The 21,894-nt window shown below is 41.4% G+C and overlaps 2 protein-coding genes and 1 non-coding gene across 3 annotated transcripts; all 3 read left to right on the top strand.

The window, feature by feature from the left end:
* Positions 1-5,291: 5,291 nt before the first annotated feature.
* Positions 5,292-13,250, top strand: LOC116267792 (callose synthase 12-like). The gene is given in 4 exon segments (XM_031649697.2): positions 5,292-6,138; positions 6,141-9,554; positions 9,557-11,045; positions 12,888-13,250. Coding segments are annotated over 3 exon segments (5,433 nt in total). The 5' UTR covers positions 5,292-5,603; the 3' UTR covers positions 11,041-11,045; positions 12,888-13,250.
* Positions 8,673-8,748, top strand: LOC116246525 (small nucleolar RNA J33). The gene has a single exon (XR_004170710.1). It is a non-coding gene; the product is annotated as a small nucleolar RNA J33 (small nucleolar RNA).
* A 2,868-nt stretch (positions 13,251-16,118) lies between the features above and the next one.
* On the top strand, positions 16,119-21,836 carry LOC116249495 (uncharacterized). Its single transcript, XM_031622616.2, has 8 exons — positions 16,119-16,692; positions 16,844-16,984; positions 17,636-17,731; positions 18,356-18,482; positions 19,121-19,230; positions 20,642-20,725; positions 21,155-21,237; positions 21,333-21,836. The coding sequence occupies exons 1-8, from the start codon at positions 16,228-16,230 to the stop codon at positions 21,553-21,555; spliced, it is 1,329 nt and encodes a 442-aa protein (XP_031478476.2). The 5' UTR covers positions 16,119-16,227; the 3' UTR covers positions 21,556-21,836.
* The last annotated feature ends 58 nt before the right edge of the window (positions 21,837-21,894 follow it).

Here is a 21,894-nt window from a genome sequence, read left to right as displayed (position 1 = left end):
GTGGCTTGTCTTCTTTCGTGCTAGAGATCAGAGAGACAGATAGAGAGGAAGACTCGACTCAATGACATTGTAAACAGCACATTCTTACGAACTCGTCATAAGAGAAATTTGCCATGAGAACTTACAGAAATAGAAATGAAGTTAAACCGAGTAGACACTAATTCTTGAAGGATCATTTCCTTTTCGTGTGCCCTCCATTTAGATCTTTCCTTTCCAATGAATTGCGCTGAGGGAGACCCTCTATTGCTAGGAAAGAATGACAGAAGACAGCTCCTAGTTAACATTCTGCACCATCAACATACTGAATATTAGTCATATATATAGACACAAAACTGCTATCACTTCTTCTTCTTCTTCTTAAGAACTGTTGGTCCCTTTATTAGGTCACGGCAGTGGAAGCCTGCTCTACTAGAGTAATTGAATATTCCAAATGGCATCAATTAAAGTAAACCAATAGTCAAGCTTGCCCTACTACAGTAATTGAATATTTCAAGTAAACTTAATGGTTAAGCATTACAGTATTCCAAGTAGCATCAATTAAAATAAACGAGACAAGTTAATTGACCTTCACGTGATAGGCATAGGGGGTGTTGAGTCAGGAGGGGAAAACGCCCATCTTTTTAAATTGTTATGGGCCCAACCACAGTAATATTTTCTTGAAAATGTGTTAATCAAAAACTAGGTTTGGGTGACACTTTAAAACAAGGTTTTTAAAATGTTTCGGGATCATCAAAGTTGAGTTTGAATAAAACTCGAAACCTGAAATTTATTTTATCCCACAAAAAAAATTTTAAAATTTTTTCAGTTTTTCAAACGTGAAATTTTTTTTTAAGGCCATTGAGTTGAGGCGGGAATCGAGAAAATGTTTCCACTCGAAAAAATGTTTCCGAATTATTTTTTTGCCCGTAAGGGCTCTTCGCGTCGGGCACCCCTCGTCTTCCTCTTCTCATGTTCGTCTTCCGCCGCTGCCTTACTCTGCTGCTTCCTCTTCTCATTTTCGTCCTCCGCCGCTGCCTCGTCAGGTGGGGGTTTTCATTTCCTGATAGAAGTTTCTTCAACGACTCTCTCTCTCGTCCTAGCAGTAGACAGCCTCTTTCTCATTCTGCACGCCATTATCGAGTTGGGGTTCAGCAGGACGCAGTTGGTTGGCATCTGTCTGGCTTTTCCCTTCGTTTTGTGCCGCCAGGAGTAATCAACGGACGAGTGGGTCTTGCTCAAGAGTCATCTCACGAAATCCCCTTGTTTGGATTCGTGCTACGTTAATTGCAGGAAGGTTGGGATCTTTTACGATCTTGGGTGCGAGAAGGGGACGATTGGGGAAGCGTTGGGCGATGGCTTGATTATTTTGCTTGAATCTTCTAAGGAGAATGTGAAAGACAAGGTCAGTTTCTTTTCTAGGTTGGGAATCAAGAACGAAGATGTTGACCCACTGATCGTTCTCGGATATCGCCACGTTTTGGGCAGGAACGCAAAGGGGAATTTGCTGGAGATTATGAAAGCTGTAGGCCTCCATAGTTGGTTCTGAACGAACAGCAAACTTGCTGGTGATTCCCTGGCTACCTGCTCTTTGATCTGGAAAAAAGAGTGAAGGCTCGGCATAGAATTATGCCTTGGCTTAGGGAGACAGGCTTGCTGGTTATAATGGTGTCAATTGGGGAAGCTAATTCTCTAACAAACAACTGTTCATGTACTCATGTAGCTTTGGCGTCAGTCCTGAGTCCACCCTTTTACTGTAAACCTTGTATATTATCATTAATTTATAATAATGGTGTTGATGGCCATTAAAGGTGTTGGGTTCTTCTATTCTTCATGGAATGTAGCATATCAACTCCAAGTTTTTGAAGCCTCAGCTGTTTCAAGTTGATGGATTATTACAAGGTTGAGTGCATGAGAAGGAGCCACTTCTGATATATATCCAATCCATTTATACACAGAGGCTACAAACAGAAACAGAAATCATTTTTATGCACATCTGCAGATGGAACTAGTGCTTAATAGACACTTGGACTAAACAGAAATCATTTATGCACATCTGCAGATGGAACTAGTGCTTAATAGACACACAAAAAGCTTGATCGACAAAAAAGAACTGAACTAATATTGATGCTCTATGATTCACATTACTACGAATTCATCAATCTTTACACATGTTAATACGTACAATGGCCAGTTGCTCTATATATTCGCTTGGGATTATCAGCATAACCAACTGAAACTATAAGAGGCTCTAATAAATACACTGGATTCTAACTGCAAAAAATCTTTTAGAACTCCTTTTCACACTCTGCATCTATTCACCGGAGGCTCAGGTTTACTGAACTCCGACAATGTTCACTAACAACTGCCACAGCAATGGAACCACCAGAAAGAAAAATGTGACCGCTGCACAAGGGATCACATTGTCAGTAAGTCTGCCTGCTTCAAGTTTTCCCTCACTTTCAGGGCACAATTGTTCAATAACTATGCCAACCATGTTATGGTAATCATCTTTAGTTTACAAGTATTTTACCATCATTAAGCTTTGCTTCACATGTACTTGGTATAAAGCATCTGAGTTTCTGTTGTAGTGAGCTTTTGATTTCTCTGAGATTAGAAAGGGAAAAATGTTGTGAGATGAGCAGTGGCCCAATTTCAGACAGGTGATGTTGTTGTAATGCATAAAATCTGAAGCAAAATTCTGTGTTATTGTTGTTCTTTTCTTTTTTGGAGTCAAGATGAACCGTGTGATCTATAGTTCATGTATGGCAGCGTAGAGTCTGAAGGTCTAGGATGTTGTCAAATTTGAATATTGAAGTTAGGATGGCATGTTTTTCGCACTAATGGCTTCTTAATATTGTTGTTAATAAGCGATACCTGGCAGACAAGAGTTTGGAATCCAGTAAAAGATGTTATGTAAAATTGAAAATATGTTTCTTTATTATAAAACTAAGAAATAATTTTTTGAAAAGGTATTTCTCAAAACGAGGATCAGAAACATTTTCCCCATTCCTTTATTTCAGGAAACTTATTTTCAAAAATATTTTTTCAAATTCAGGTTTTAAATCCATCAAACTGCCCCTAAGTTATGCAAAAATCAGATTTTAGATGTGCCACTAAAAACAAAAAAAAAAGTTTCTAAAGCTCATTAAAAACTTTGTTTTTATATAACCCTAGTTTTTACAAAATTGAATTAAAAGAAGCTGTCATCCAAACACCCATTGAAAAATACCTAAAATGCCTCCATTAGATAAGAGTGAAAACTGTGAAAATTTTACCCTATAAATTTACTAAAATATCCCTCTTGGCTCTTGAGAACAAACATTTCCATGTTAACGGCATCACATTGAAAATGCGATAGAATTTCCGGGCTACCTTTTTAATTTTTCTTTTCATTTTTAATTACCATTTCTAGATCATTAACCAATTATAAAATTACTTGATTTTTTTTTTATTTTCATTGTCAATGCGTTTTCTAGGATCTTTAACCGATTATAAAATTACTGTATTTTGAATAAGAAAAAGGCCCTTTGTAAGAAGTTGAAAGCACATCCTCCACTTTCTCTCCTTTTTACGAATATTATATTTTCCATCTGACAGCGGAAACACATAGCCGTTGGCAAAAAAAGGCTGCCAATCATATTGAAGGAATAACACGACGGCTCCTGGTTTTTCTGGAATGACAGAAAGAGGCTCATGCTTTCGAACAATTTATTTGACCGAGCATATCTTTTCCTGTAGCATGTGCTTTATTCAAAAAAGCCACTGTAAGATACACCTAAGTTAGACGGAGAAACGTAATATGTTTCCTAAATTTCTCAGTACAAGCTTCTGCTTTCCCTTGGGTTTTTATATGCAACTATTTTTGAAAAGGCGATGTTTTGAGTTCTTTATCTTTAAATAACTTCAAGTCTTGATCTTTTTGTCAGGTAACGAATTTTTAATTGAGTTTTTATGTTTCTTGCACATATAAATAAAGGCCTTCACGTTATTTTATGTTCTTGATGCGAACCTCCTTTTAGTGACAACTACAAAAACAGGTTCTTCAGTTAAATAATAATGACATATTTAAAGATGTGCAAATTTAGCGTTTTAAAATTAAACTCAGCGTTTTTTTATTTTAATATGGAAAAAGCGTATCGATGTCAGTATCTTGTTTAGACGTTTGTTGTACGAGTTGGAATAAAAAAAAAGATTAGAATAAAAATATATAATAAAGCTTGAGTCCTTATTTAAGGATGACATCGACTGTAAAATAGAAAACTGAGGCTTAGATTTGGGATCACGACTAAAAAGCTAAGCTCCCAAACATTTTTTTTTTCCAAAAAGCTTTTATGAGCATATTTTTTTGCAAATAATTTGATAGTATTCTTTGTAGTTTTACAAAAAAAACTGTTAAGTAATAATTAAAATAAACTGCTGTCAATGTTCTAATACTATGCTTTCCTAAGCTTCATCCATTACCTTTCTGTAACTCTTGTCACTTGTTAGTAGTTTTCAATATAGTAAAATCCAACTTAATCATCCCAAGTAATATTGAAAAAATTGGCAAAACTAAAGAATTTTGTTTCTTAATTTTTTTCAAACTGTTTGTAATAGCTTTCACAAAAATCCGCGGACAGTTATTTTTTTTTTAACAAGTGGGCACAAGACAAAAACTGATTTTTTTAATTGCACAAATATGAAATTGTGATAAGGGTTATTGCAGAGAACATATTGCGAAAAAAATCAACTTCCAAATAAATAACAAGAAACGGACTTAAGCACGAACACACTACATTCAGCCATCCAAATACGTCACTTTTTAACATTTAACGGTCTCATTTGCAAGTGGTTAAAGGAGAAAACGTCAAACATCTGGGCCTCTTTTATCATACTACCAAAAATAGGGCTGCTTTTGAAAATTTCTCTCTTTCAAAATAAAAAAAATTAATATATTTCGAGACAAGAGCCCACTACTTGCACTGACAACTGTCTAACCAGGGTTGAGGACGAAAACTTGTTCACATCCACCGCTTGGTCTCAACTCAACCATCGCCTCTCTCCCTCCCGCCGCCTCGCCGGATTCCTCTTCACGACCGCCGCCGGCGAGAAAGACGCGCAGAACAAGGCGTGAAACGGACGGGGACTTTCAGTTTCAATGCAATTAAAAATTCTGGCTGTGCCCAGCTAATGGCCGCTCCGCTCTCCTAAGAAATTGACTCACTCCAAATGTAAACCGCTTCAAAGTTTTGCCTTTGAAGAAACACCATGACTTTTCTTTTTCAAGCGACACAATCACGTGCCCACGGCCACAACTGAAACCGAGCGAGCCGAGCCCAGAGTGGGTGAGGTGTTGGCTGCAGCCAGGGTTCGGTGGGTCCGGACCAAGTTGGTACAGTCCAATCGTTCTTCCGGGTGAAGGACAAAAGCTAGGCGTAAGTTATCCCAAGAGGGGAAGAGGAAAAGATTAGAAAGAAAGAAGCGAGAAAGCGGAGGATGGGCTAAAAAAAAAAACCGCCGCGTTCGTCTCCTTCCCCCATTTCCTTCGTCTTCCCTCTCTTCTCTTCTGCCGCCGCTGCCGCTGCTCCTTCTCCTCCCCCTCTCTCCTGGTTGGTTGGGGGTGAGGGGCAGGGTCTCCGGGCGCCATGAGCGGCGTCAGGCAGAGGTTTCCTCACCAGGAAAACAATGCCGGCCATGGTGATCGTTACCGGCGACCTGATCGCGTCAACGATGAGAACCGGGCCTTCAACATCATCCCCATTCACAATCTCCTCGAGGACCACCCTTCTCTGCGGTTCCCTGAGGTCAGAGCCGCGGTTGCGGCTCTTCGGACGGTGGGGCAGCTCCGTCGACCTCCCTTCTTCGAGTGGTCGGGTTCCATGGACCTGCTCGATTGGCTCGGCGCCTTCTTCGGCTTCCAAACTGACAATGTCCGGAACCAGCGGGAGCATCTCATCCTCCTCCTCGCCAACGCCCAGATGCGGATCCAGCCGCCCCCGGATAACGTAGACGCCCTTGATCCCTCCGTCGTCAGCAAGCTCCGCAAGAAGTTGCTGAAGAACTACACCTCCTGGTGTGCTTTCCTCGGCCGGTCGTCCAACATCTGGATCTCGTCCGGCCGCGGCCGCTCGGACGAGCGCCGCGAGCTCCTCTACGTTTCGCTGTACCTCCTGGTCTGGGGGAGGCGGCCAATCTCCGGTTTATGCCCGAGTGCCTCTGCTACATCTTCCACCACACGGCTATGGAGCTCAACCGGATTCTCGAGGATTATATCGACGAGAACACCGGCCAGCCCGCGGTGCCGTCTTACACGGGGGAGAACGCCTTCCTCCAGAGAGTGGTTACGCCTTTGTACCAGACGGTGAAGGCGGAGGTGGATTCTAGCGGGAACGGCACCGCCCCTCACTCCGCCTGGCGGAACTACGACGACATCAACGAGTACTTCTGGACCAACCGGTGCTTCTCGCAGTTGGGTTGGCCCCTGAAGCTGTCGTCAAATTTCTTTATTCTCCCAAATGATGCCGCCGCGCAGCAGAGGGGGATCTCCTCCTCCCCCTTCCAACAGCAACAGGTGACGGCGACGCCGGTTACCAGGAGAGCGTTCCGGAAGAACAAGGTGGGGAAGACGGGCTTCGTTGAGCAGAGGTCGTTCTGGAACCTTTTCCGGAGCTTCGATCGCCTCTGGATCATGCACATCCTCTTCTTTCAGGCGGCGGTCCTCGTGGCTTGGGATCAATCCGGTACGCCGTGGAAGGCTATCCAGAACGACGGCGACCTGCGAGTCAAGCTCCTAAGCGTCTTCATCACCTGGGCGGGACTGAGGTTCCTGCAGTCCCTCCTGGACGCTGGAATGCAGTACAGTCTGGTGTCCAGGGAGACGTTGGCCCTGGGAGTCAGGATGGTGCTGAAAAGCGTCGTCGCGGCCGGGTGGGCAGTGGTATTTGGGGTGCTCTACGCCCGGATTTGGCCACAGAGGACCAGGGCAGCGAGGAATCAGCAGGTGCGAAACTACCTCTATGCTTCGGCCGTGTTCGTGTCGCCGGAGGTGCTGGCCATCATTCTCTTCGTGGTGCCGTGGGTGAGGAACTTCCTTGAGCAGAAGAATTGGAAGGTGTTCCACGTCCTGACATGGTGGTTTCAGAGCCGGATCTTCGTGGGGCGTGGCCTGCGGGAGGGGATCTTCGACAACCTTGCTTACACGATCTTCTGGGCTGTCGTCCTGGCGACCAAGTTTATGTTCAGCTACTTCCTGCAGATCAAGCCCATGATCGCCCCAACCAAGGTGGTGCTTTCGCTCACCACGGTCAAGTACCGGTGGCACGAGTTCTTCAAGCATTCCAACAGGTTCGCCGTCGGCCTCCTCTGGGCGCCCGTCGTCCTCATCTATCTCATGGATATATCCATCTGGTACTCCATCTATTCCTCCTTCACGGGGGCGCTCGTCGGCCTTTTCTCCCACCTTGGGGAGATCAGGAACCTGCAGCAGCTTCGCCTCCGCTTCCAGTTCTTCGCGAGCGCGATGCAGTTTAACCTCATGCCGGAGGAGCATCTCTTGAAGTCTCAGGGTACGCTCAAGAACAGGTTCCAAGACGCCATCCGCAGGCTGAAGCTCAGATACGGGTTCGGGAAGCCGTATACGAAGATCGAGTCGAACCAGGTCGAGGCCACCAAGTTCGCGATGATATGGAACGAGATCATCACTACCTTCCGACAGGAGGACATCGTGAGCGATCAAGAAGTGGAGCTCCTGGAGATTCCGGCCAACGCCTGGAACATCAGGGTCGTCCGGTGGCCCTGCCTCCTCCTCTGCAACGAGCTTCTGCTTGCCCTCAGCCAGGCCACGGAGCTTCGGGCGTCGGACCAGACGCTGTGGAAGAAGGTCTGCAAGAATGAGTATAGGCGATGTGCCGTCATCGAGGCCTACGATAGCGTCAAATTCCTGCTGGAGAGGATTGTCAGAGACCGAACGCAGGAGCATGTCATCGTTTCCTCTATTTTCGGGGAGCTGGACGATGCCATTGCTGCCGGGAGGCTTACCTCCTCATACGAGATGAAGAAGCTGAAGGACATCCACGCCAAGCTCATCGTACTTGTGGGGGTCCTCCTGAAGAAGCCCGGTGCCAAGGACGCTGGGACGATGCAGAATGTGGTAGACGCCTTGCAGACGTTGTACGACATTTGCATCCGGGACCTGCCTAGACAGAAGAGGACGACTGAGGAGCTGAAGTTGGGAGGCCTAGCGCCGACCACTGGTGGCGGTGGCTTGTTGTTCGAAAACGCCGTGGACATCCCCGACCCAGAGGCGGATTCATTGTTCTACCGGCAGCTGAGGAGGCTCTCCACCATCCTGATGTCCAGGGACTCCATGCACAATGTCCCCAGAAATCTCGAGGCCAGGCGGAGGATCGCCTTCTTCAGCAACTCCCTCTTCATGAACATGCCGCGCGCTCCCCAGGTGGAGAAGATGCTCGCCTTCAGCGTCCTGACTCCCTACTACGATGAAGACGTCATGTACAGCAGGGAGCAGCTGCGGACGGAGAACAGCGACGGTATCTCCATCCTCTTCTACCTTCAGAGGATCTATCCAGATGAATGGCAAAACTTTCTGGAACGAATGCAGGGGGAAGGGATGAAGAATCCAGACGAAGTGTGGACTACCAAGGTGAGGGAACTCCGCCTATGGGCCTCTTATAGAGGACAGACGCTGGCTCGAACCGTCCGGGGGATGATGTATTACTACAAGGCGCTCAAGATGCTGGTCTTCCTGGATTCTGCGTCGGAGATGGACGTCCAACAGGGGTCCAGAGAGCTCGCTGCCGCCAGCTCGGGCTCATCCTTTCGCCGGGAGGAGAACATCCACTCGCCGGGTGCTTCAGCTCGGAGTCTCAGTAGGGAGAGTAGTGGGGTCAGCATGCTGTTCAAGGGTCACGAGTACGGGACGGCCCTTATGAAATTCACGTATGTGGTTGCCTGTCAGATCTACGGCAATCAGAAGGCTAAGAAGGATCCTCGTGCGGACGACATTCTCTATCTGATGAAGAACAATGAGGCACTTCGAATTTCTTACGTGGATGAGGTGAAAACCGTTGAGGAGGCGCGGTACTACTCTGTGCTGGTGAAATACGACCAGAAGCTCCAGAAGGAAGTGGAGATCTACCGTATCATACTTCCTGGCCCCGTGAAGCTTGGGGAAGGCAAGCCGGAGAATCAAAATCATTCTTTCATCTTCACGAGGGGCGATGCCGTGCAGACCATCGACATGAACCAAGACAATTACTTCGAGGAGGCTCTAAAGATGCGGAATCTGCTGGAGGAATACAAGCAGGTATACGGAATCAGGAAGCCCTCCATTCTTGGCGTTAGGGAGAATATTTTTACCGGTTCTGTTTCGTCTCTCGCGTGGTTCATGTCTGCACAAGAGACGAGCTTTGTCACACTGGGACAACGGGTTCTGGCATGGCCTCTCAAGGTGCGGATGCACTACGGGCATCCTGATGTGTTTGATAGGCTCTGGTTCTTGAGCAGGGGAGGAATCAGTAAGGCCTCCAGGGTGATTAACATCAGTGAGGACATATTTGCTGGCTTCAACTGCACTTTGAGGGAGGGAACGTCACCCACCATGAGTACATTCAAGTAGGGAAAGGACGGGATGTAGGATTGAATCAAATCTCGATGTTTGAGGCCAAGGTAGCTAGTGGCAATGGGGAGCAGATTTTGAGCAGGGACGTCTATAGGTTGGGACACAGACTGGACTTCTTACGAATGCTTTCCTTCTACTACACCACTGTAGGGTTCTTCTTCAACACCATGATGGTTGTGCTTACCGTGTATGCCTTTCTGTGGGGTCGCTTGTATCTGTGTCTCAGTGGCATTGAGTCTTCTATAGTGGCGCAGTCTACCAACAATGCATTAATAACGACTCTGAACCAGCAGTTTATCATCCAGCTTGGCTTGTTCACAGCTCTTCCGATGATTGTTGAAAACTCCATTGAACATGGGTTCCTTGGAGCGATTTGGGATTTCTTGACAATGCAGCTTCAGCTTTCTTCTGTTTTCTATACTTTCTCAATGGGTACTCGCACACATTTCTTTGGAAGAACGATCCTTCATGGTGGAGCAAAGTATCGGGCAACTGGGCGTGGGTTTGTGGTTCAGCATAAGAAGTTTGCTGAGAACTACAGACTCTACTCCCGAAGTCATTTCATCAAGGCCATTGAACTGGGCGTGATCTTGATTGTTTATGCAGCATATAGCTCAGTTGCGTCTTTTGCTTCCAGCACAGCCGTTTACATTATTATGACATTGTCAAGTTGGTTCCTAGTACTATCCTGGATCATGGCACCCTTTATCTTCAACCCATCGGGCTTGGACTGGCTGAAGGCTGTGTATGATTTTGATGATTTTATGAACTGGATATGGTATACAGGTGGGGTGAATGCAAAAGCAGATCAAAGTTGGGAGAAATGGTGGTATGAGGAACAAGAGCATCTCAAGAAAACCGGTCTGTGGGGGAAGGTCCTTGAGATAATTTTAGATTGCCGCTTCTTTGTTTTCCAGTATGGCATTGTTTACCAGCTTGGCATTTCTAACAATAGCACCAACATATCGGTCTACTTGATTTCCTGGGTTTTTGTGATAGTGATTCTGGCAATTTATATAGTTATGTCCTATGCTAAAGACAGATATGCTGCAAAGGAGCACATCTATTACAGAGCTATTCAATCCCTTGTCATAGTCTTGACGATCTTGATTGTGGTTGTATTGTTGAAGTTCACTGGCTTCAAGTTTACTGATGTGCTTACCAGTCTTTTGGCGTTTATCCCCACTGGTTGGGGCTTGATATCAATAGCCCTGGTACTTAGGCCATTTCTGGAGCAAACTATTGTGTGGAATACTGTCGTTGCAATAGCTCGACTGTATGATGTGCTTTTTGCTGTCATAGTTATGGCTCCTACTGCTCTACTATCTTGGTTGCCTGGATTTGCATCAATGCAGACAAGGATCTTATTCAATGAGGCATTTAGCAGGGGTCTTCACATTTCTCGCATACTGACTGGAAAGAAATCTAATGTTGACTGGTGAATGAGGTAAAACTTTAGTCTTTGTTGTTCTGTTTATGTCATGATCTGGATATTGGGCTATCTGGAGTGTTGATGATCTCTGGTTGTTGCGTGATCAAATATAAGTTACTTTTCAATTGTAAGTTGGATTCCTATATATATATATATATATATATATATATATATATATATATATATATATAGCCATGTTGTTAGATGCACTATACACAGCCTAGGTAGGACTACCTTTATTAAGCGGTCCTCCGAAAAGGCAGTAAAGTGCAGTATTAATTTTTTAAAATTAGCTAAAAGGTTGAGGGAAACTCTCAATGGAAAACCTATATTTATCATCTTATAACAACATATCAATGAAAATGCACAATAGTACTGACATTACATTCCAGAACATGATAATGAGCATAACAAAAGTTTGAAAGAATGAATTAAGTTTTAATGGTTATATAGCATAAAGAGAGAAAGCTTACAAGTTAGCATCATTGCTTTGCAGTATTTTTGTGCATGCTATATCTTTTAATGTCCTAAGTACCAATTACTAATTCTCTCATTCTTTTTTTCAACTGGATGCTTAAATATAATTCCTCAACAGAATCACAACATTCATGTTAAGATTATCTTCTATTGTAGTTCTAATAAACAAGGAAAATATTAGAAACTTTTATTATGCCTTTGTGACATTACTTGGTTCAACTCTATTTGCGACCTTTTCTATAACTTGTCAGCTAGATAATTGACCGACTTTCATTTGGACAATGAGTTGTTTTTTCTAATCTAAAATCAAGTCAAGCTTCTAAATAGAGCTGGAGGAGCTTGCCAGGTTAACATGGTAAGCAACTTGTGGTTCTAATAAACAAGTATTAGAAAGATGCATTTACACACATATGAAGCAGTTAAAATGCTAAAACAAAAATATTATATAATATTCACCAAAATTGTGGCTATAATTATAAGAACATAAATATATATTGCATACGTGATACGTATATGCTTCTAATGCATATGACCTCGGATTGTCAGAAAGCATGAGGTAAAGAAAGCCTGCATAGAAACAACTGCAGCAGAAGAAGGTACTTCTGATAATAGCAGAAACAGAAAAAGAGACCAAATTGTCAACATCCAAAGTCGGATGCAGGTTACCCAAGGACCTGACAGGACAATACTAGTGTGGATTAGTTGTTTCGAGTTGGTCCAAATCAAGCTCGTGCATGTGCACGTGTTGAGTTGTAGAGACTGAGAGAGTGAGAAAAGTCATTTATAGTTTAGTAATGAATGGGAACATATGCTGAAGGTCAGCTTGCAGTGTTCTTGGGGAGAAAAAGGAACTAACTGTGGCATTGTTAACTTATCATATTCTCATATCATACTAAGGTTTAACTTTTGGGTTGTCTTCATGAGGAAAATGACCTTGGTAACGTTAGCTACTTCTCTTGAGTCTCTTTTTTACCCTTTCTTATTTTGTCACTCTATTACTGTTACTTTCATTGCTTGGGATTTTAGCATCGAGTTGGAGGGCACTTCTGTCATTCTGATGTCGATGTAACCAATTTGAACTTCCATTGTTGTTTTTACATCATTGTTAATCATTGATCAGTTCACTTATTCATGGTTCTGTTTTTTTTTTTTTTGAATTTCAGCTAGCATGTAATGACAGTTTCCCTTTGTTAAATGACTTTGCTCAATTGTTACATTTTAAGTTAAGTTTAAGCTTTTGTATTCTTTTCTTGTTTTTTTTCAATGCTATTCAGAGCTCTAGCATATCAGTGTTCTTGAAAGTTTTTTATTTGACTCTATCCGTGTATGTTCTTTCTTAGTTAATGGTTTATAACATTTTTCTTATGCTATAAATTGCAGGGTGTAGGACGGAATCCTGTGAATTTTTGGCTCCTAGACCAGTTGTTGGATGAATCCTGTGAATGTGCGGCTCCTAGATCAGTTATTGGTGTATGATCTATCTTCATGTTTGGATGTATATGGCGGATAATTAGTACACTTACGGAGCTTTTTCTTCAAATTTTCCCTTGTAATTAATTTGTGCAGTTCTCATGTCAGCATTTAGCCTTCTTATTTCATTGTTGGAGCAGTTTTTCTGGGTGATGTTCCTTTCTTTGTGCGGAATCATAGAATGATTAGTGTATGCTTCTGAAATTCTTTTGATGCTTCCCTCCATTCTGTAATTAATTCGTTGTCAATGCAAATGCTAGTATTTCTCTTTCCTATTTAGTTGTTGGAACAGCTAAACGTGTACTGTAAGTAGCCGTAACTGTAATACAAATGCACCTTGAGTTCTGCTGGTGAAATGTTGTATCTTGGTACAGGAACAGAGGTTTGGCGTGCATGCAGGCAGATGTTGTAGGTTCAGGCTTATAGCTTTGGTTCAGCTCAGAGCTGGAGTTCTTTCTGGTGGGTTCACTCTCAAAGACTGGTGTTGGGATTTGAGAAGGACGTTAAAGGGCCGTTTGATTACCCTGAGAAAAAAATTCAGGCTGTATCCTGCGGGCCTGCCCATACATCCCAAAAGGCTAAATCAATTTCGAGAAAAAAGGGAAATCGAGAACTTGATTCTATGCTTTTACGTTATTCATGCGATCAAACGCCTTCTTTAAAGAATTCCAAAAGTAATGAAGATTTCTGTATTTGTTTTGGACTTTTTACTTTATTCATGCGATCAGACGCCTTCCTTAAATAACTCCAAATGTATTAAAGATTTCTGTGTTTATTTGGACATGGATGGGTTTGGTTTGACGGCCAAACGGTAGACGTTTTAAGAGTTCCATACAAATTTGACAAATTGAAGGCAGCATTTGGATGACACCCTCTAAAAATGTATTTTGTAAAATCCAGGTTTCCTGAAACTTGTTTTTTTAACCAGTCTCGGGCCTGGTTTCTGTGTTTGGTGAGAATATAGAAAATGAAATTTCTTCACGACACTGATCTTCTGCTTGCATTGAAAGTTTTCTTTCTTTCCGCCTCCGCCCTCCAGCTCCAGGAATGAGGGTAAACAGCGGAACAGAACATGACGCCTGCCCTTTTTAGTAATGTCATTGGAAATGGTAATGCATTTGAAGTTTGTGATCTACCATGTATCTCTTCGACCATTTCTGCCTACTGTAAACCGCAAGAAACCATTTACGGCAAGATGGAGAATGAAACTTCAGATGAAACAATTTCGCAAAAGCTGATTTCATCTTCTACTTCTTCATTTGTTTTATCTCTCTCTCTCTCTCTCTCTTTATATGTATAGACACACACGCGCACACAGTTGATAAATTGCACTTGAAAATTGTGAACATATCGTTTTCACCATCTCTGAGAAAAGAATAAGATATAGTAAGAGTACTTTTCAACGTTCAACAAATCAAAAGGAAAAAGTAAAGAACTTGACTTTCAAGTTGTCAGACGTACATGAGGAATTTTTGTGGACCCAAGTGAACCTTGGCACATGGTTGACGCGATTCGAATTTGTAGAGAGATTTGAATTTCAAATACAGACTCATCAAGGCCAAGCTAAATTCGTTTCATTTGTACGTTCGACAAAATTAGATCCATGGCCGGTGTATGATGTCACCGGGATTTACATGAACGGGAGCGGAGAAGCGACAGACGAAGCAAAAGTTGAAAAGCTTTACCTTTTGAAAATTTTACATTTAACCATTTCATTGGGTTTCAGGGATCGCCTGAAACAAATTTTAGAAGAATTGCATTTTTGTTCCAAAACCAAAAGAGACCTCATCATTCGTGAAGGTATCATCAAGTCACGGGCACAGACATCTGGATGAGGTTTTCAACTTCTCCTACTTTTTCTGGTGCCACTGTGCTAAAATTCTCCGGACTTTTTCGTTAGTCGTTTCAGATTCTTTGTTCGGGAAGGTCGAATTGGTGTCGTGTTTGATTTTGATTTTGGCCATAATACATGGAGGCGACTTGCTTCTTATATATCCTTTCACCCAAAGGGCTCGACATGCGGCAGAGCACCAAACAACCAGTTACATGAAGCGAAAGTTGCATGCTTTTCTTAAAAGAAATTGATAAAAAGCTACTGATCCTTTCCGGAGAATTAGATAGTTTTCCCTTTATATACCAGAGTTTAATCAGAATCATTTAGGCTGTTCGTTTCAGTGACATTCACAAAGCTGCAATGTTTTTTTACGAGTCCAAAATGCCTTGTAAAGGAATATGAATGTCTTTAGATGAAAATTCTTGTTTTCTTTGAGGTGTACTTCAAACTTTGTATTTGCAACTTAATTTCTGTTGTCTGATTTCATTAGATTTAACGACTTAGATGGTTACTACTAGGTCTTGTATGTGAGGGTTGAATATACGTTTAAATGAAAAATTGCTTTCAATGAAGAGATCTTACAATTTGCTTTTTTTCTTCTTCTTTCAATATCCTTTCTATTTCGTTATTTTCCAAGTGTCATTTTTAATGACAAAAGCTAGAGAGTGAATGAGAGATGTCAAACTGTTGAGAAAATAGCCTTTCTAAGTATGTTTAGCATTTTTTATCCAGGCATCAAGTGTTTGTAAATTATTCTGCAAACTCAAGAATCATGTGTTTGTGAATTACTTAAATTACTATCAAGTATGCTTGACTTTTCAAGCGGTTGACGTTTATTTCTAAGTTTAAATTATTTTTCTACATTCAAATCTACAACTTAAGTTCAAACCGAATGAACGAGAGGTTGCCGCTCGCTCAGGCTTACCAAAACAAGAACTTGTTTGGGCTTTTATGGCATTGGTGGACGTTAGTGGAGTTTGAACTAGCAACGTAGTTATGGAGGAGATATCAGTGTCTTCAGGATCAAGAGCTAATTGATGAATTGAGGATCTTGATAGGAAGAGATACACACATCAACCAGAATATCCTTTATCTACAATCTATCTACAATATAAAAATATAACACTTGCAAGAATCAAACCATAGACTAGACTCGTTAATCTCACCAACTAAGTTACTATGCCTCTAAAAATATAACACTTATAAGAATCAAATTATCGATTAGACTCGTTAATCTCACCAACTAAGCTATTACAGAAAGGTGGCTACGAGAGGGAGAGTAAGATGCAGCAGTGCTGCGTGGTCAATGACGAGACTAAGCAAAAGGGCGAGGGTGTAGCGGACGCTCGGACGAGCAGAACGGCTACATAGCATTAGTAGAGAGAGGAAGAGGATGCGTTGAAAAGGAAAATAAAAATGATGACGATGTCGGCCGCGTGGCCCGGGTCTGTAGCCCTTGCCGCGCGCTCTTGCCACTCGTCCAACTGCTGCTTCAATCGCTGGCTTCCTATTCCTCTTTCCCGCGCTGCTGCTGCTGCCGCCGCCGCCGCCTCTTCATTGTGTTTGTTGAGAAGGACAAGGGCACCGCCTCCTCCTTGCTCTTCTAACTCTGTTCTAGGAGGAGAAGGAGGAGGAGATTCGATGGCTACCGAGACCATTGAAGAGGGAGGAGGAAGGGACGGGGAGGAAGGAGAAGACGGAGAAGGAGGGGAAGGAGGAAATCTGGAGATTGGAGAGAAGGAGTGGGAGGAGTGGGGGATCACGTCCTCTTGGTCGACCCAGGTGCCGGAAATGGTGTCGGAATCCGTAGAGGGCTTGAAGGCTCTACGCAGAGAGGTGGACGCCCCGATAAAGTTCGGTGGCATCGGAGGCAAACTTCGGGTAATCGAATTGTCGTTCCGTTTTCATTTCCTGTTGTTGTCATTGATAGATTCAATTTCAAGATTGCATACCCACCTGTAGTTGATGGATGCGATTTCCCATAAGACATTTTGATTATCTGTTAGTTATCCATTTTTCCTTTCTAATGCAGGGACCTTTTAAAGAACGAGAGGAAAAAAAGCATAAGGCCATGTATCAGTCTCTTCTAGATTCTGAAAAGAAGCTGCAGTTCTTTGCTGCTCGTCAAATAGGATGTCGTCTACTTGGGAGTAGGGGATATCTTTGCCACAAGGTACCTAGTTGGCCAACAATTTTTCGCATTTGAATCTATAAGAGTCCGCCTCGTTTTCTCATGGAAACGAACGTCTTTTTACTCTGATACGAGACTCGTATGAAACGTATGGAAACTTGAGACTTGTTTGCTTTAGCTGTGAAGGGATAGTTGAAGTTACCTCATAGCTCTGGGAACAGCGTCGTGCTTGGATAGCATAGAATTTTCTCACATGAAAAGCAAACTTGTGATCAAATCGTTGGCGTTGATGGCCCTGTCTCATTCCCTTCAACAGACGCACATATTACGTTCACTGTGGTTACTTGACATTCCAAAGCTTTGTATTGTCCTTAGAGACAGGACTAATGACAGTTGATAGTGCATTTATAATGATTTATATAATTCAATAGTGTGACCGAACTTCTCAAGCTAGAAAAGCTGAACCTCTTTAAATTGTTTTATTTTTTTTTCTTCTTCCTTTTATTAGATGGGTTTTCTGACTTAGCTTTACTGTTCCTGTAGCCATCGTGTGAATAAATGTTTCATCTCTGTTGTATGTTCCAGAACCTTTATATTTGATAATGTGTAACATATTATATATTACCTATCGTTACAGTGAAGCAACCTGTATTTGTCACTACTGAACCTCTTATCCACTTTCTTGCATTGCAGTGCTGGCTTCCTCTTCATGGAGATTGTATGTGTTCAAAAATTCTACCTTGCTTTTTATGGCGTGGATTGCGCTTCTGGTTGTACATGCATCCAAAGGTTTGCAAACAGTATTAGTAAAGTTAGCTTCACCTCTTGATAGATGACAAACTTATCAATCTTTTCTATATCCATATCCTTTCCTGATCTAGACATGTAAATTGATGATAATCTAATCTACTTCAACTAAGCAGCTAAAGAAACTATGGGGTTGCATAAAATTATATGCATTAAGGTTTGGAAATGGTCTGAGAACAGATATAGCCAATAAGAAGAAAAGAAGAAGTTGATACGGCAACCGACATGGCCAATTAAGAAAAGGAAGAAGGAAGAAAGAGAAAACAACAATGAACTTAATAAACCATTTTTGTCTATGAATGTCCTTATTAAGGAAGACAATGTTGCTTCTTGAATCTCAATGATTAATAGAAAGTTAGAAACCCTCCTCTTGTATTTGACTAGTTAGTTTGGTCTATCCATGAGAGAAACATGGTTAATAAAGCCATCTTAAAATTACTATCTGGCTCCTCTTGGGATGTTGGGCGTAAAGGGAGAGAGTGAATCTGAAATTTACCTGCTTAAGAATTTCCTCTACACCACATGAATGTTTATTTTCTATCTTTCATGTCCAATACGATGACCAAAATTACATTGCTGGAAGATAAAGGGTTTCTGTTTTAATAGGATTTTCTGCGACAAAACAATACTGGAAAACTGTTGTGGCAACTATTTGGAGTTGAACAGGCTCGCTTGTGCCTTTTTGGCATTTGTGAACATGAAGAAAGCATGTGGAAGGTCCTCCAAAGTTCAGGTCAGTTTGGCTGATAACAATTCTCGTTCATTATTGTTTAAATGAATTTGGGGTCCTTTCTGATAATGGTTCCTTCTGGAGTTGCTCTCAGTAGTTCTTTCAGGGCTAGTGATAGGATGACTTGAGTTAAGTTTGAGTTGGTAGTGCCTTCTATCTGCAGTGCACAGTAATCTAAAATAAATCTCACTATATTATGCTGGAACCACTTATTTATTTTAGTCTCTTTTTCTTTTCCACTTTGTGACTGCTGTCTGTTTGTGCAGAGGGTTCAGTAAACAATTACAAATTTGTCATCAAGTCATACTAACACAACGTTGGCTCTTGTTCTGAAATTCTGCCTTGCTTGTGAATGTTTGAGTATCATCTCCTTAAGTTGGCATTATCATTATTCGTATTCACTTATAGGCTAAATGCAGTCTCAGGATTTAATCTTTTAAGATAGAAAAATGAAGAAAGTTAGGCATGACCTGGGATTAGAATGAATTTCAGCAATTAATAGACATGTAAACCATCCGTCGACATTTTTATTTGCTTATAATTATTCTGGTGCTTATTAGCGTACCTATATGCTTTACTATCATTTTAGGATTTTATTTGCTGCTTTTACTAACATTTCGTTCTAAAAATCTGGGTGTCAGGGAGGGATATGGTTTGGTGCCTTTATCCTACTCAAAATGCACCTTCTCAATCTGTGAAGGATATAAACTTTGATGGTGTGCTAGGAAGTGTTGAAGAAAAATTTCCTCAGGTATATGTCTCGATAGGTAGAAAGTATTAAGTTTCATAATGATTATGTTTCTGAAAGAATCTTCTATTTCAATTGTATGCATGTTATCACCAAACCAAAATTTATTTCTTCTAATGTCTTATTTGTTCCTTTTTGTTTTGATTTTTGTTGGGTCTTTTTTCGTTTATGTTACATATGTTGCATAAGAAGCTATTATCATGCATATGGATTGTCATGTGGATTTCAGGGTGATGAGTATGACAAGCAACAAGCTCTTATGAATGATGTAGCTAATTATTTTTTCAGATCTCGTACTTTTATCTAAAGAAAGATCCTTAACACTAGTGATTCGCTTTATGATTTGTGCCCTGGACCAAATGAGTTCGAGAAATTTTGTTGGATCCTTTATGTGTTACTTATAAGATTTAAAATGGTAGTAAATATTGCTAACCATTTGAAGTCAGAGGATTGAACAATATAAGTGCGCCACATAGAGAATATGAAAAGGCTTCAAATGCGCTGATACAATATTTAGCAAAATGACATATAAACATACTTCTACTTGTTTTAATAATTAACCATGTTAGATTTTCCCAGTCTAGAACATGAATGTTTAGCCTAGTTGAACTTGAGATCTCCATGAATCATGGAGATCGTGCACTCTAAGCAAGTTTGAGGGGGAGGTTTACAAATGACAATCGATATGGTATTAGGTTAGGATCTATGTTCAAAGCATTTTCTTGTGTATTGTATTATTTCTTAATCCATCTTCAAATCTCTCCTTATGTACATAACATTTACAGGCTTCTAGGTCTTCTTTGTTCATTATTTTAAGTACTAGATATATGTGGCTAACTTGTATTTTTTGCTCCCTTGATAGATGTAAAATGTAAGGGAAATAGTTGCCATAACTTTTTGCTGCAGCATAGATCTTATGACAGCATAACCTTTTCCTATTCTTCATACTCTCTTTCTCTCTCTCTGTCTGTGTGTGGGGAAAGGTTTTATGTAGTTTATTCTGAAAGAATTTAAAGCATCAGATGTTCGGAAGCTGTCAATCTTCATTCTTCAGAAAGTAGAGAGGGAGAAAGAAAAGTGAAGATGGGAAGAAAAATAGCCGCCACATTCTGGGCAGCCATCCTAATCCTTCTTTCATGACGTAACTTATTACATGTTAGACTTAAAACCCTGTAAGGTACAAACAAGATTACAACCCTGCCATACAAACAGATTAGAACATGCATATGTATATGGATCTGGAAGAATCTAGATGCGCAGGATTGATATTTGAATAATCTGATGGTTTGATTCATTGTGCAGTTTTGTTTGCTAGCACATCTCCATGTGCCTGTGCAACTTCATTTTTCTCTTTCGTCTTGGTATCAGCCCCTTTCATAAAGTTGGTCAAGTGATGACCTCTGAAAGTTTCTAGGTGGATGAGAAGATGCCAGTAATGAACGTTATACTGGTAGATGGTACATGGAATAATTCTGCTGCAATGTTCAACCGCTTGAAGGTAACACTGAATTTTTTACGTTATTTTTTGGAATGGTTATAAGATTGGACATGCAAGCAAATGCAAATATGTCCTTTTCAGAATGTGGAATTCTTTCATGTCCCATTTATGAGTGCCATTTACTTACATGGTAGACTACATTTGTTCTTTAAAGAACCATTTGCTAGCAAAATGACCTTTTTTTCTTGTAGCCATTTGCTGCCAATATACTACAGGTTCCGCTAGGCCCTATCAATATGCATACGTTTTTTTTGCATGATTCTTATTACATTGTTTTTGACAATCTCACCAGCTTATCTGAAGACCCAAAATAGTTTTTTTTTGTGTGTACAATTTTGGACATCTACACAATATATCTACCGTCGAATTGCTTCAAGTTTAATAGTTTTGTCTAAGCTGCAGTTACTGAGAGTTGTTTGCATAATGCAGGATCGAGCAATAAGGGTCTGGGGAGAAGGTCTCAACACCATTTCTTTGGCCATCCCATCCGTATCAGTTATGCACAAGCTAAGGTTTCTCAAGTGTTCTTTATATGCTTTCAATTGTGGTACCGATGATATTAGCTTTTCTATTTCTAACTTGTGCCTTTGTATTCTGCTGAGAACAGGACTCAACCTTCCAAGGATCGTTCATGTACAGCAGCCGCAGCTGCAGACCTTTTAACAGAACTGAATCAACTGCCTCAATTATCTTCTCTGGGGCTTCATAAATCGGCAGAAGCTTTGAATGATACTTTAGAGAGCCTTCTCGATGCACTCACTGGACGCCGTATTCGCACAGGTAGATCTATTGCACGGACGATACGAGCAAGCAGCTGCCACAAGTTTTGATTCCCATTAGTTTGCCTTTTTTGGGCTAAACTTCTCCATCCTTCAATATTGGCATAATCAAGCGTTCGATACCCTTTACTGCCTGCCCACTAGTTGTCCTGTTCTCTTTCTTTGGGGTAGGCTATTTCCTTTCTTGTTATCATCATCATAAACAGCCTAGTCACAATTTTTTTTTCTAAAAACGAAAAATCCATCGCGAGAGCCGTTATTTATATATTTTCTTATGACTTGTAATTGAAAATTGATATTCCATTGGCTAATTTTCCTTCTCGTTACGTATATATTGCTCGTCAGCTTTTTATACTCAAAAACTCTGATATGTTTGTCTCTTCTTGCTTT

The sequence above is a fragment of the Nymphaea colorata genome, chromosome 1 (assembly GCF_008831285.2).
Source record: "Nymphaea colorata isolate Beijing-Zhang1983 chromosome 1, ASM883128v2, whole genome shotgun sequence".
Lineage (NCBI taxonomy): Eukaryota > Viridiplantae > Streptophyta > Magnoliopsida > Nymphaeales > Nymphaeaceae > Nymphaea > Nymphaea colorata.
Note: the sequence above shows the minus strand (reverse complement) of the source record. Positions and strands in the feature narration are given on the sequence as shown.

Coding starts and splice junctions, on each gene's coding strand:
- LOC116249495 (XM_031622616.2), top strand. CDS start 16,228: ATGATGACGATGTCGGCCGCGTGGCCCGGGTCTGTAGCCCTTGCCGCG. Junction 16,693..16,843: donor GCATCGGAGGCAAACTTCGG/GTAATCGAATTG, acceptor TTTCTAATGCAG/GGACCTTTTAAAGAACGAGA. Junction 19,231..20,641: donor TTGAAGAAAAATTTCCTCAG/GTATATGTCTCG, acceptor GAAAGTTTCTAG/GTGGATGAGAAGATGCCAGT.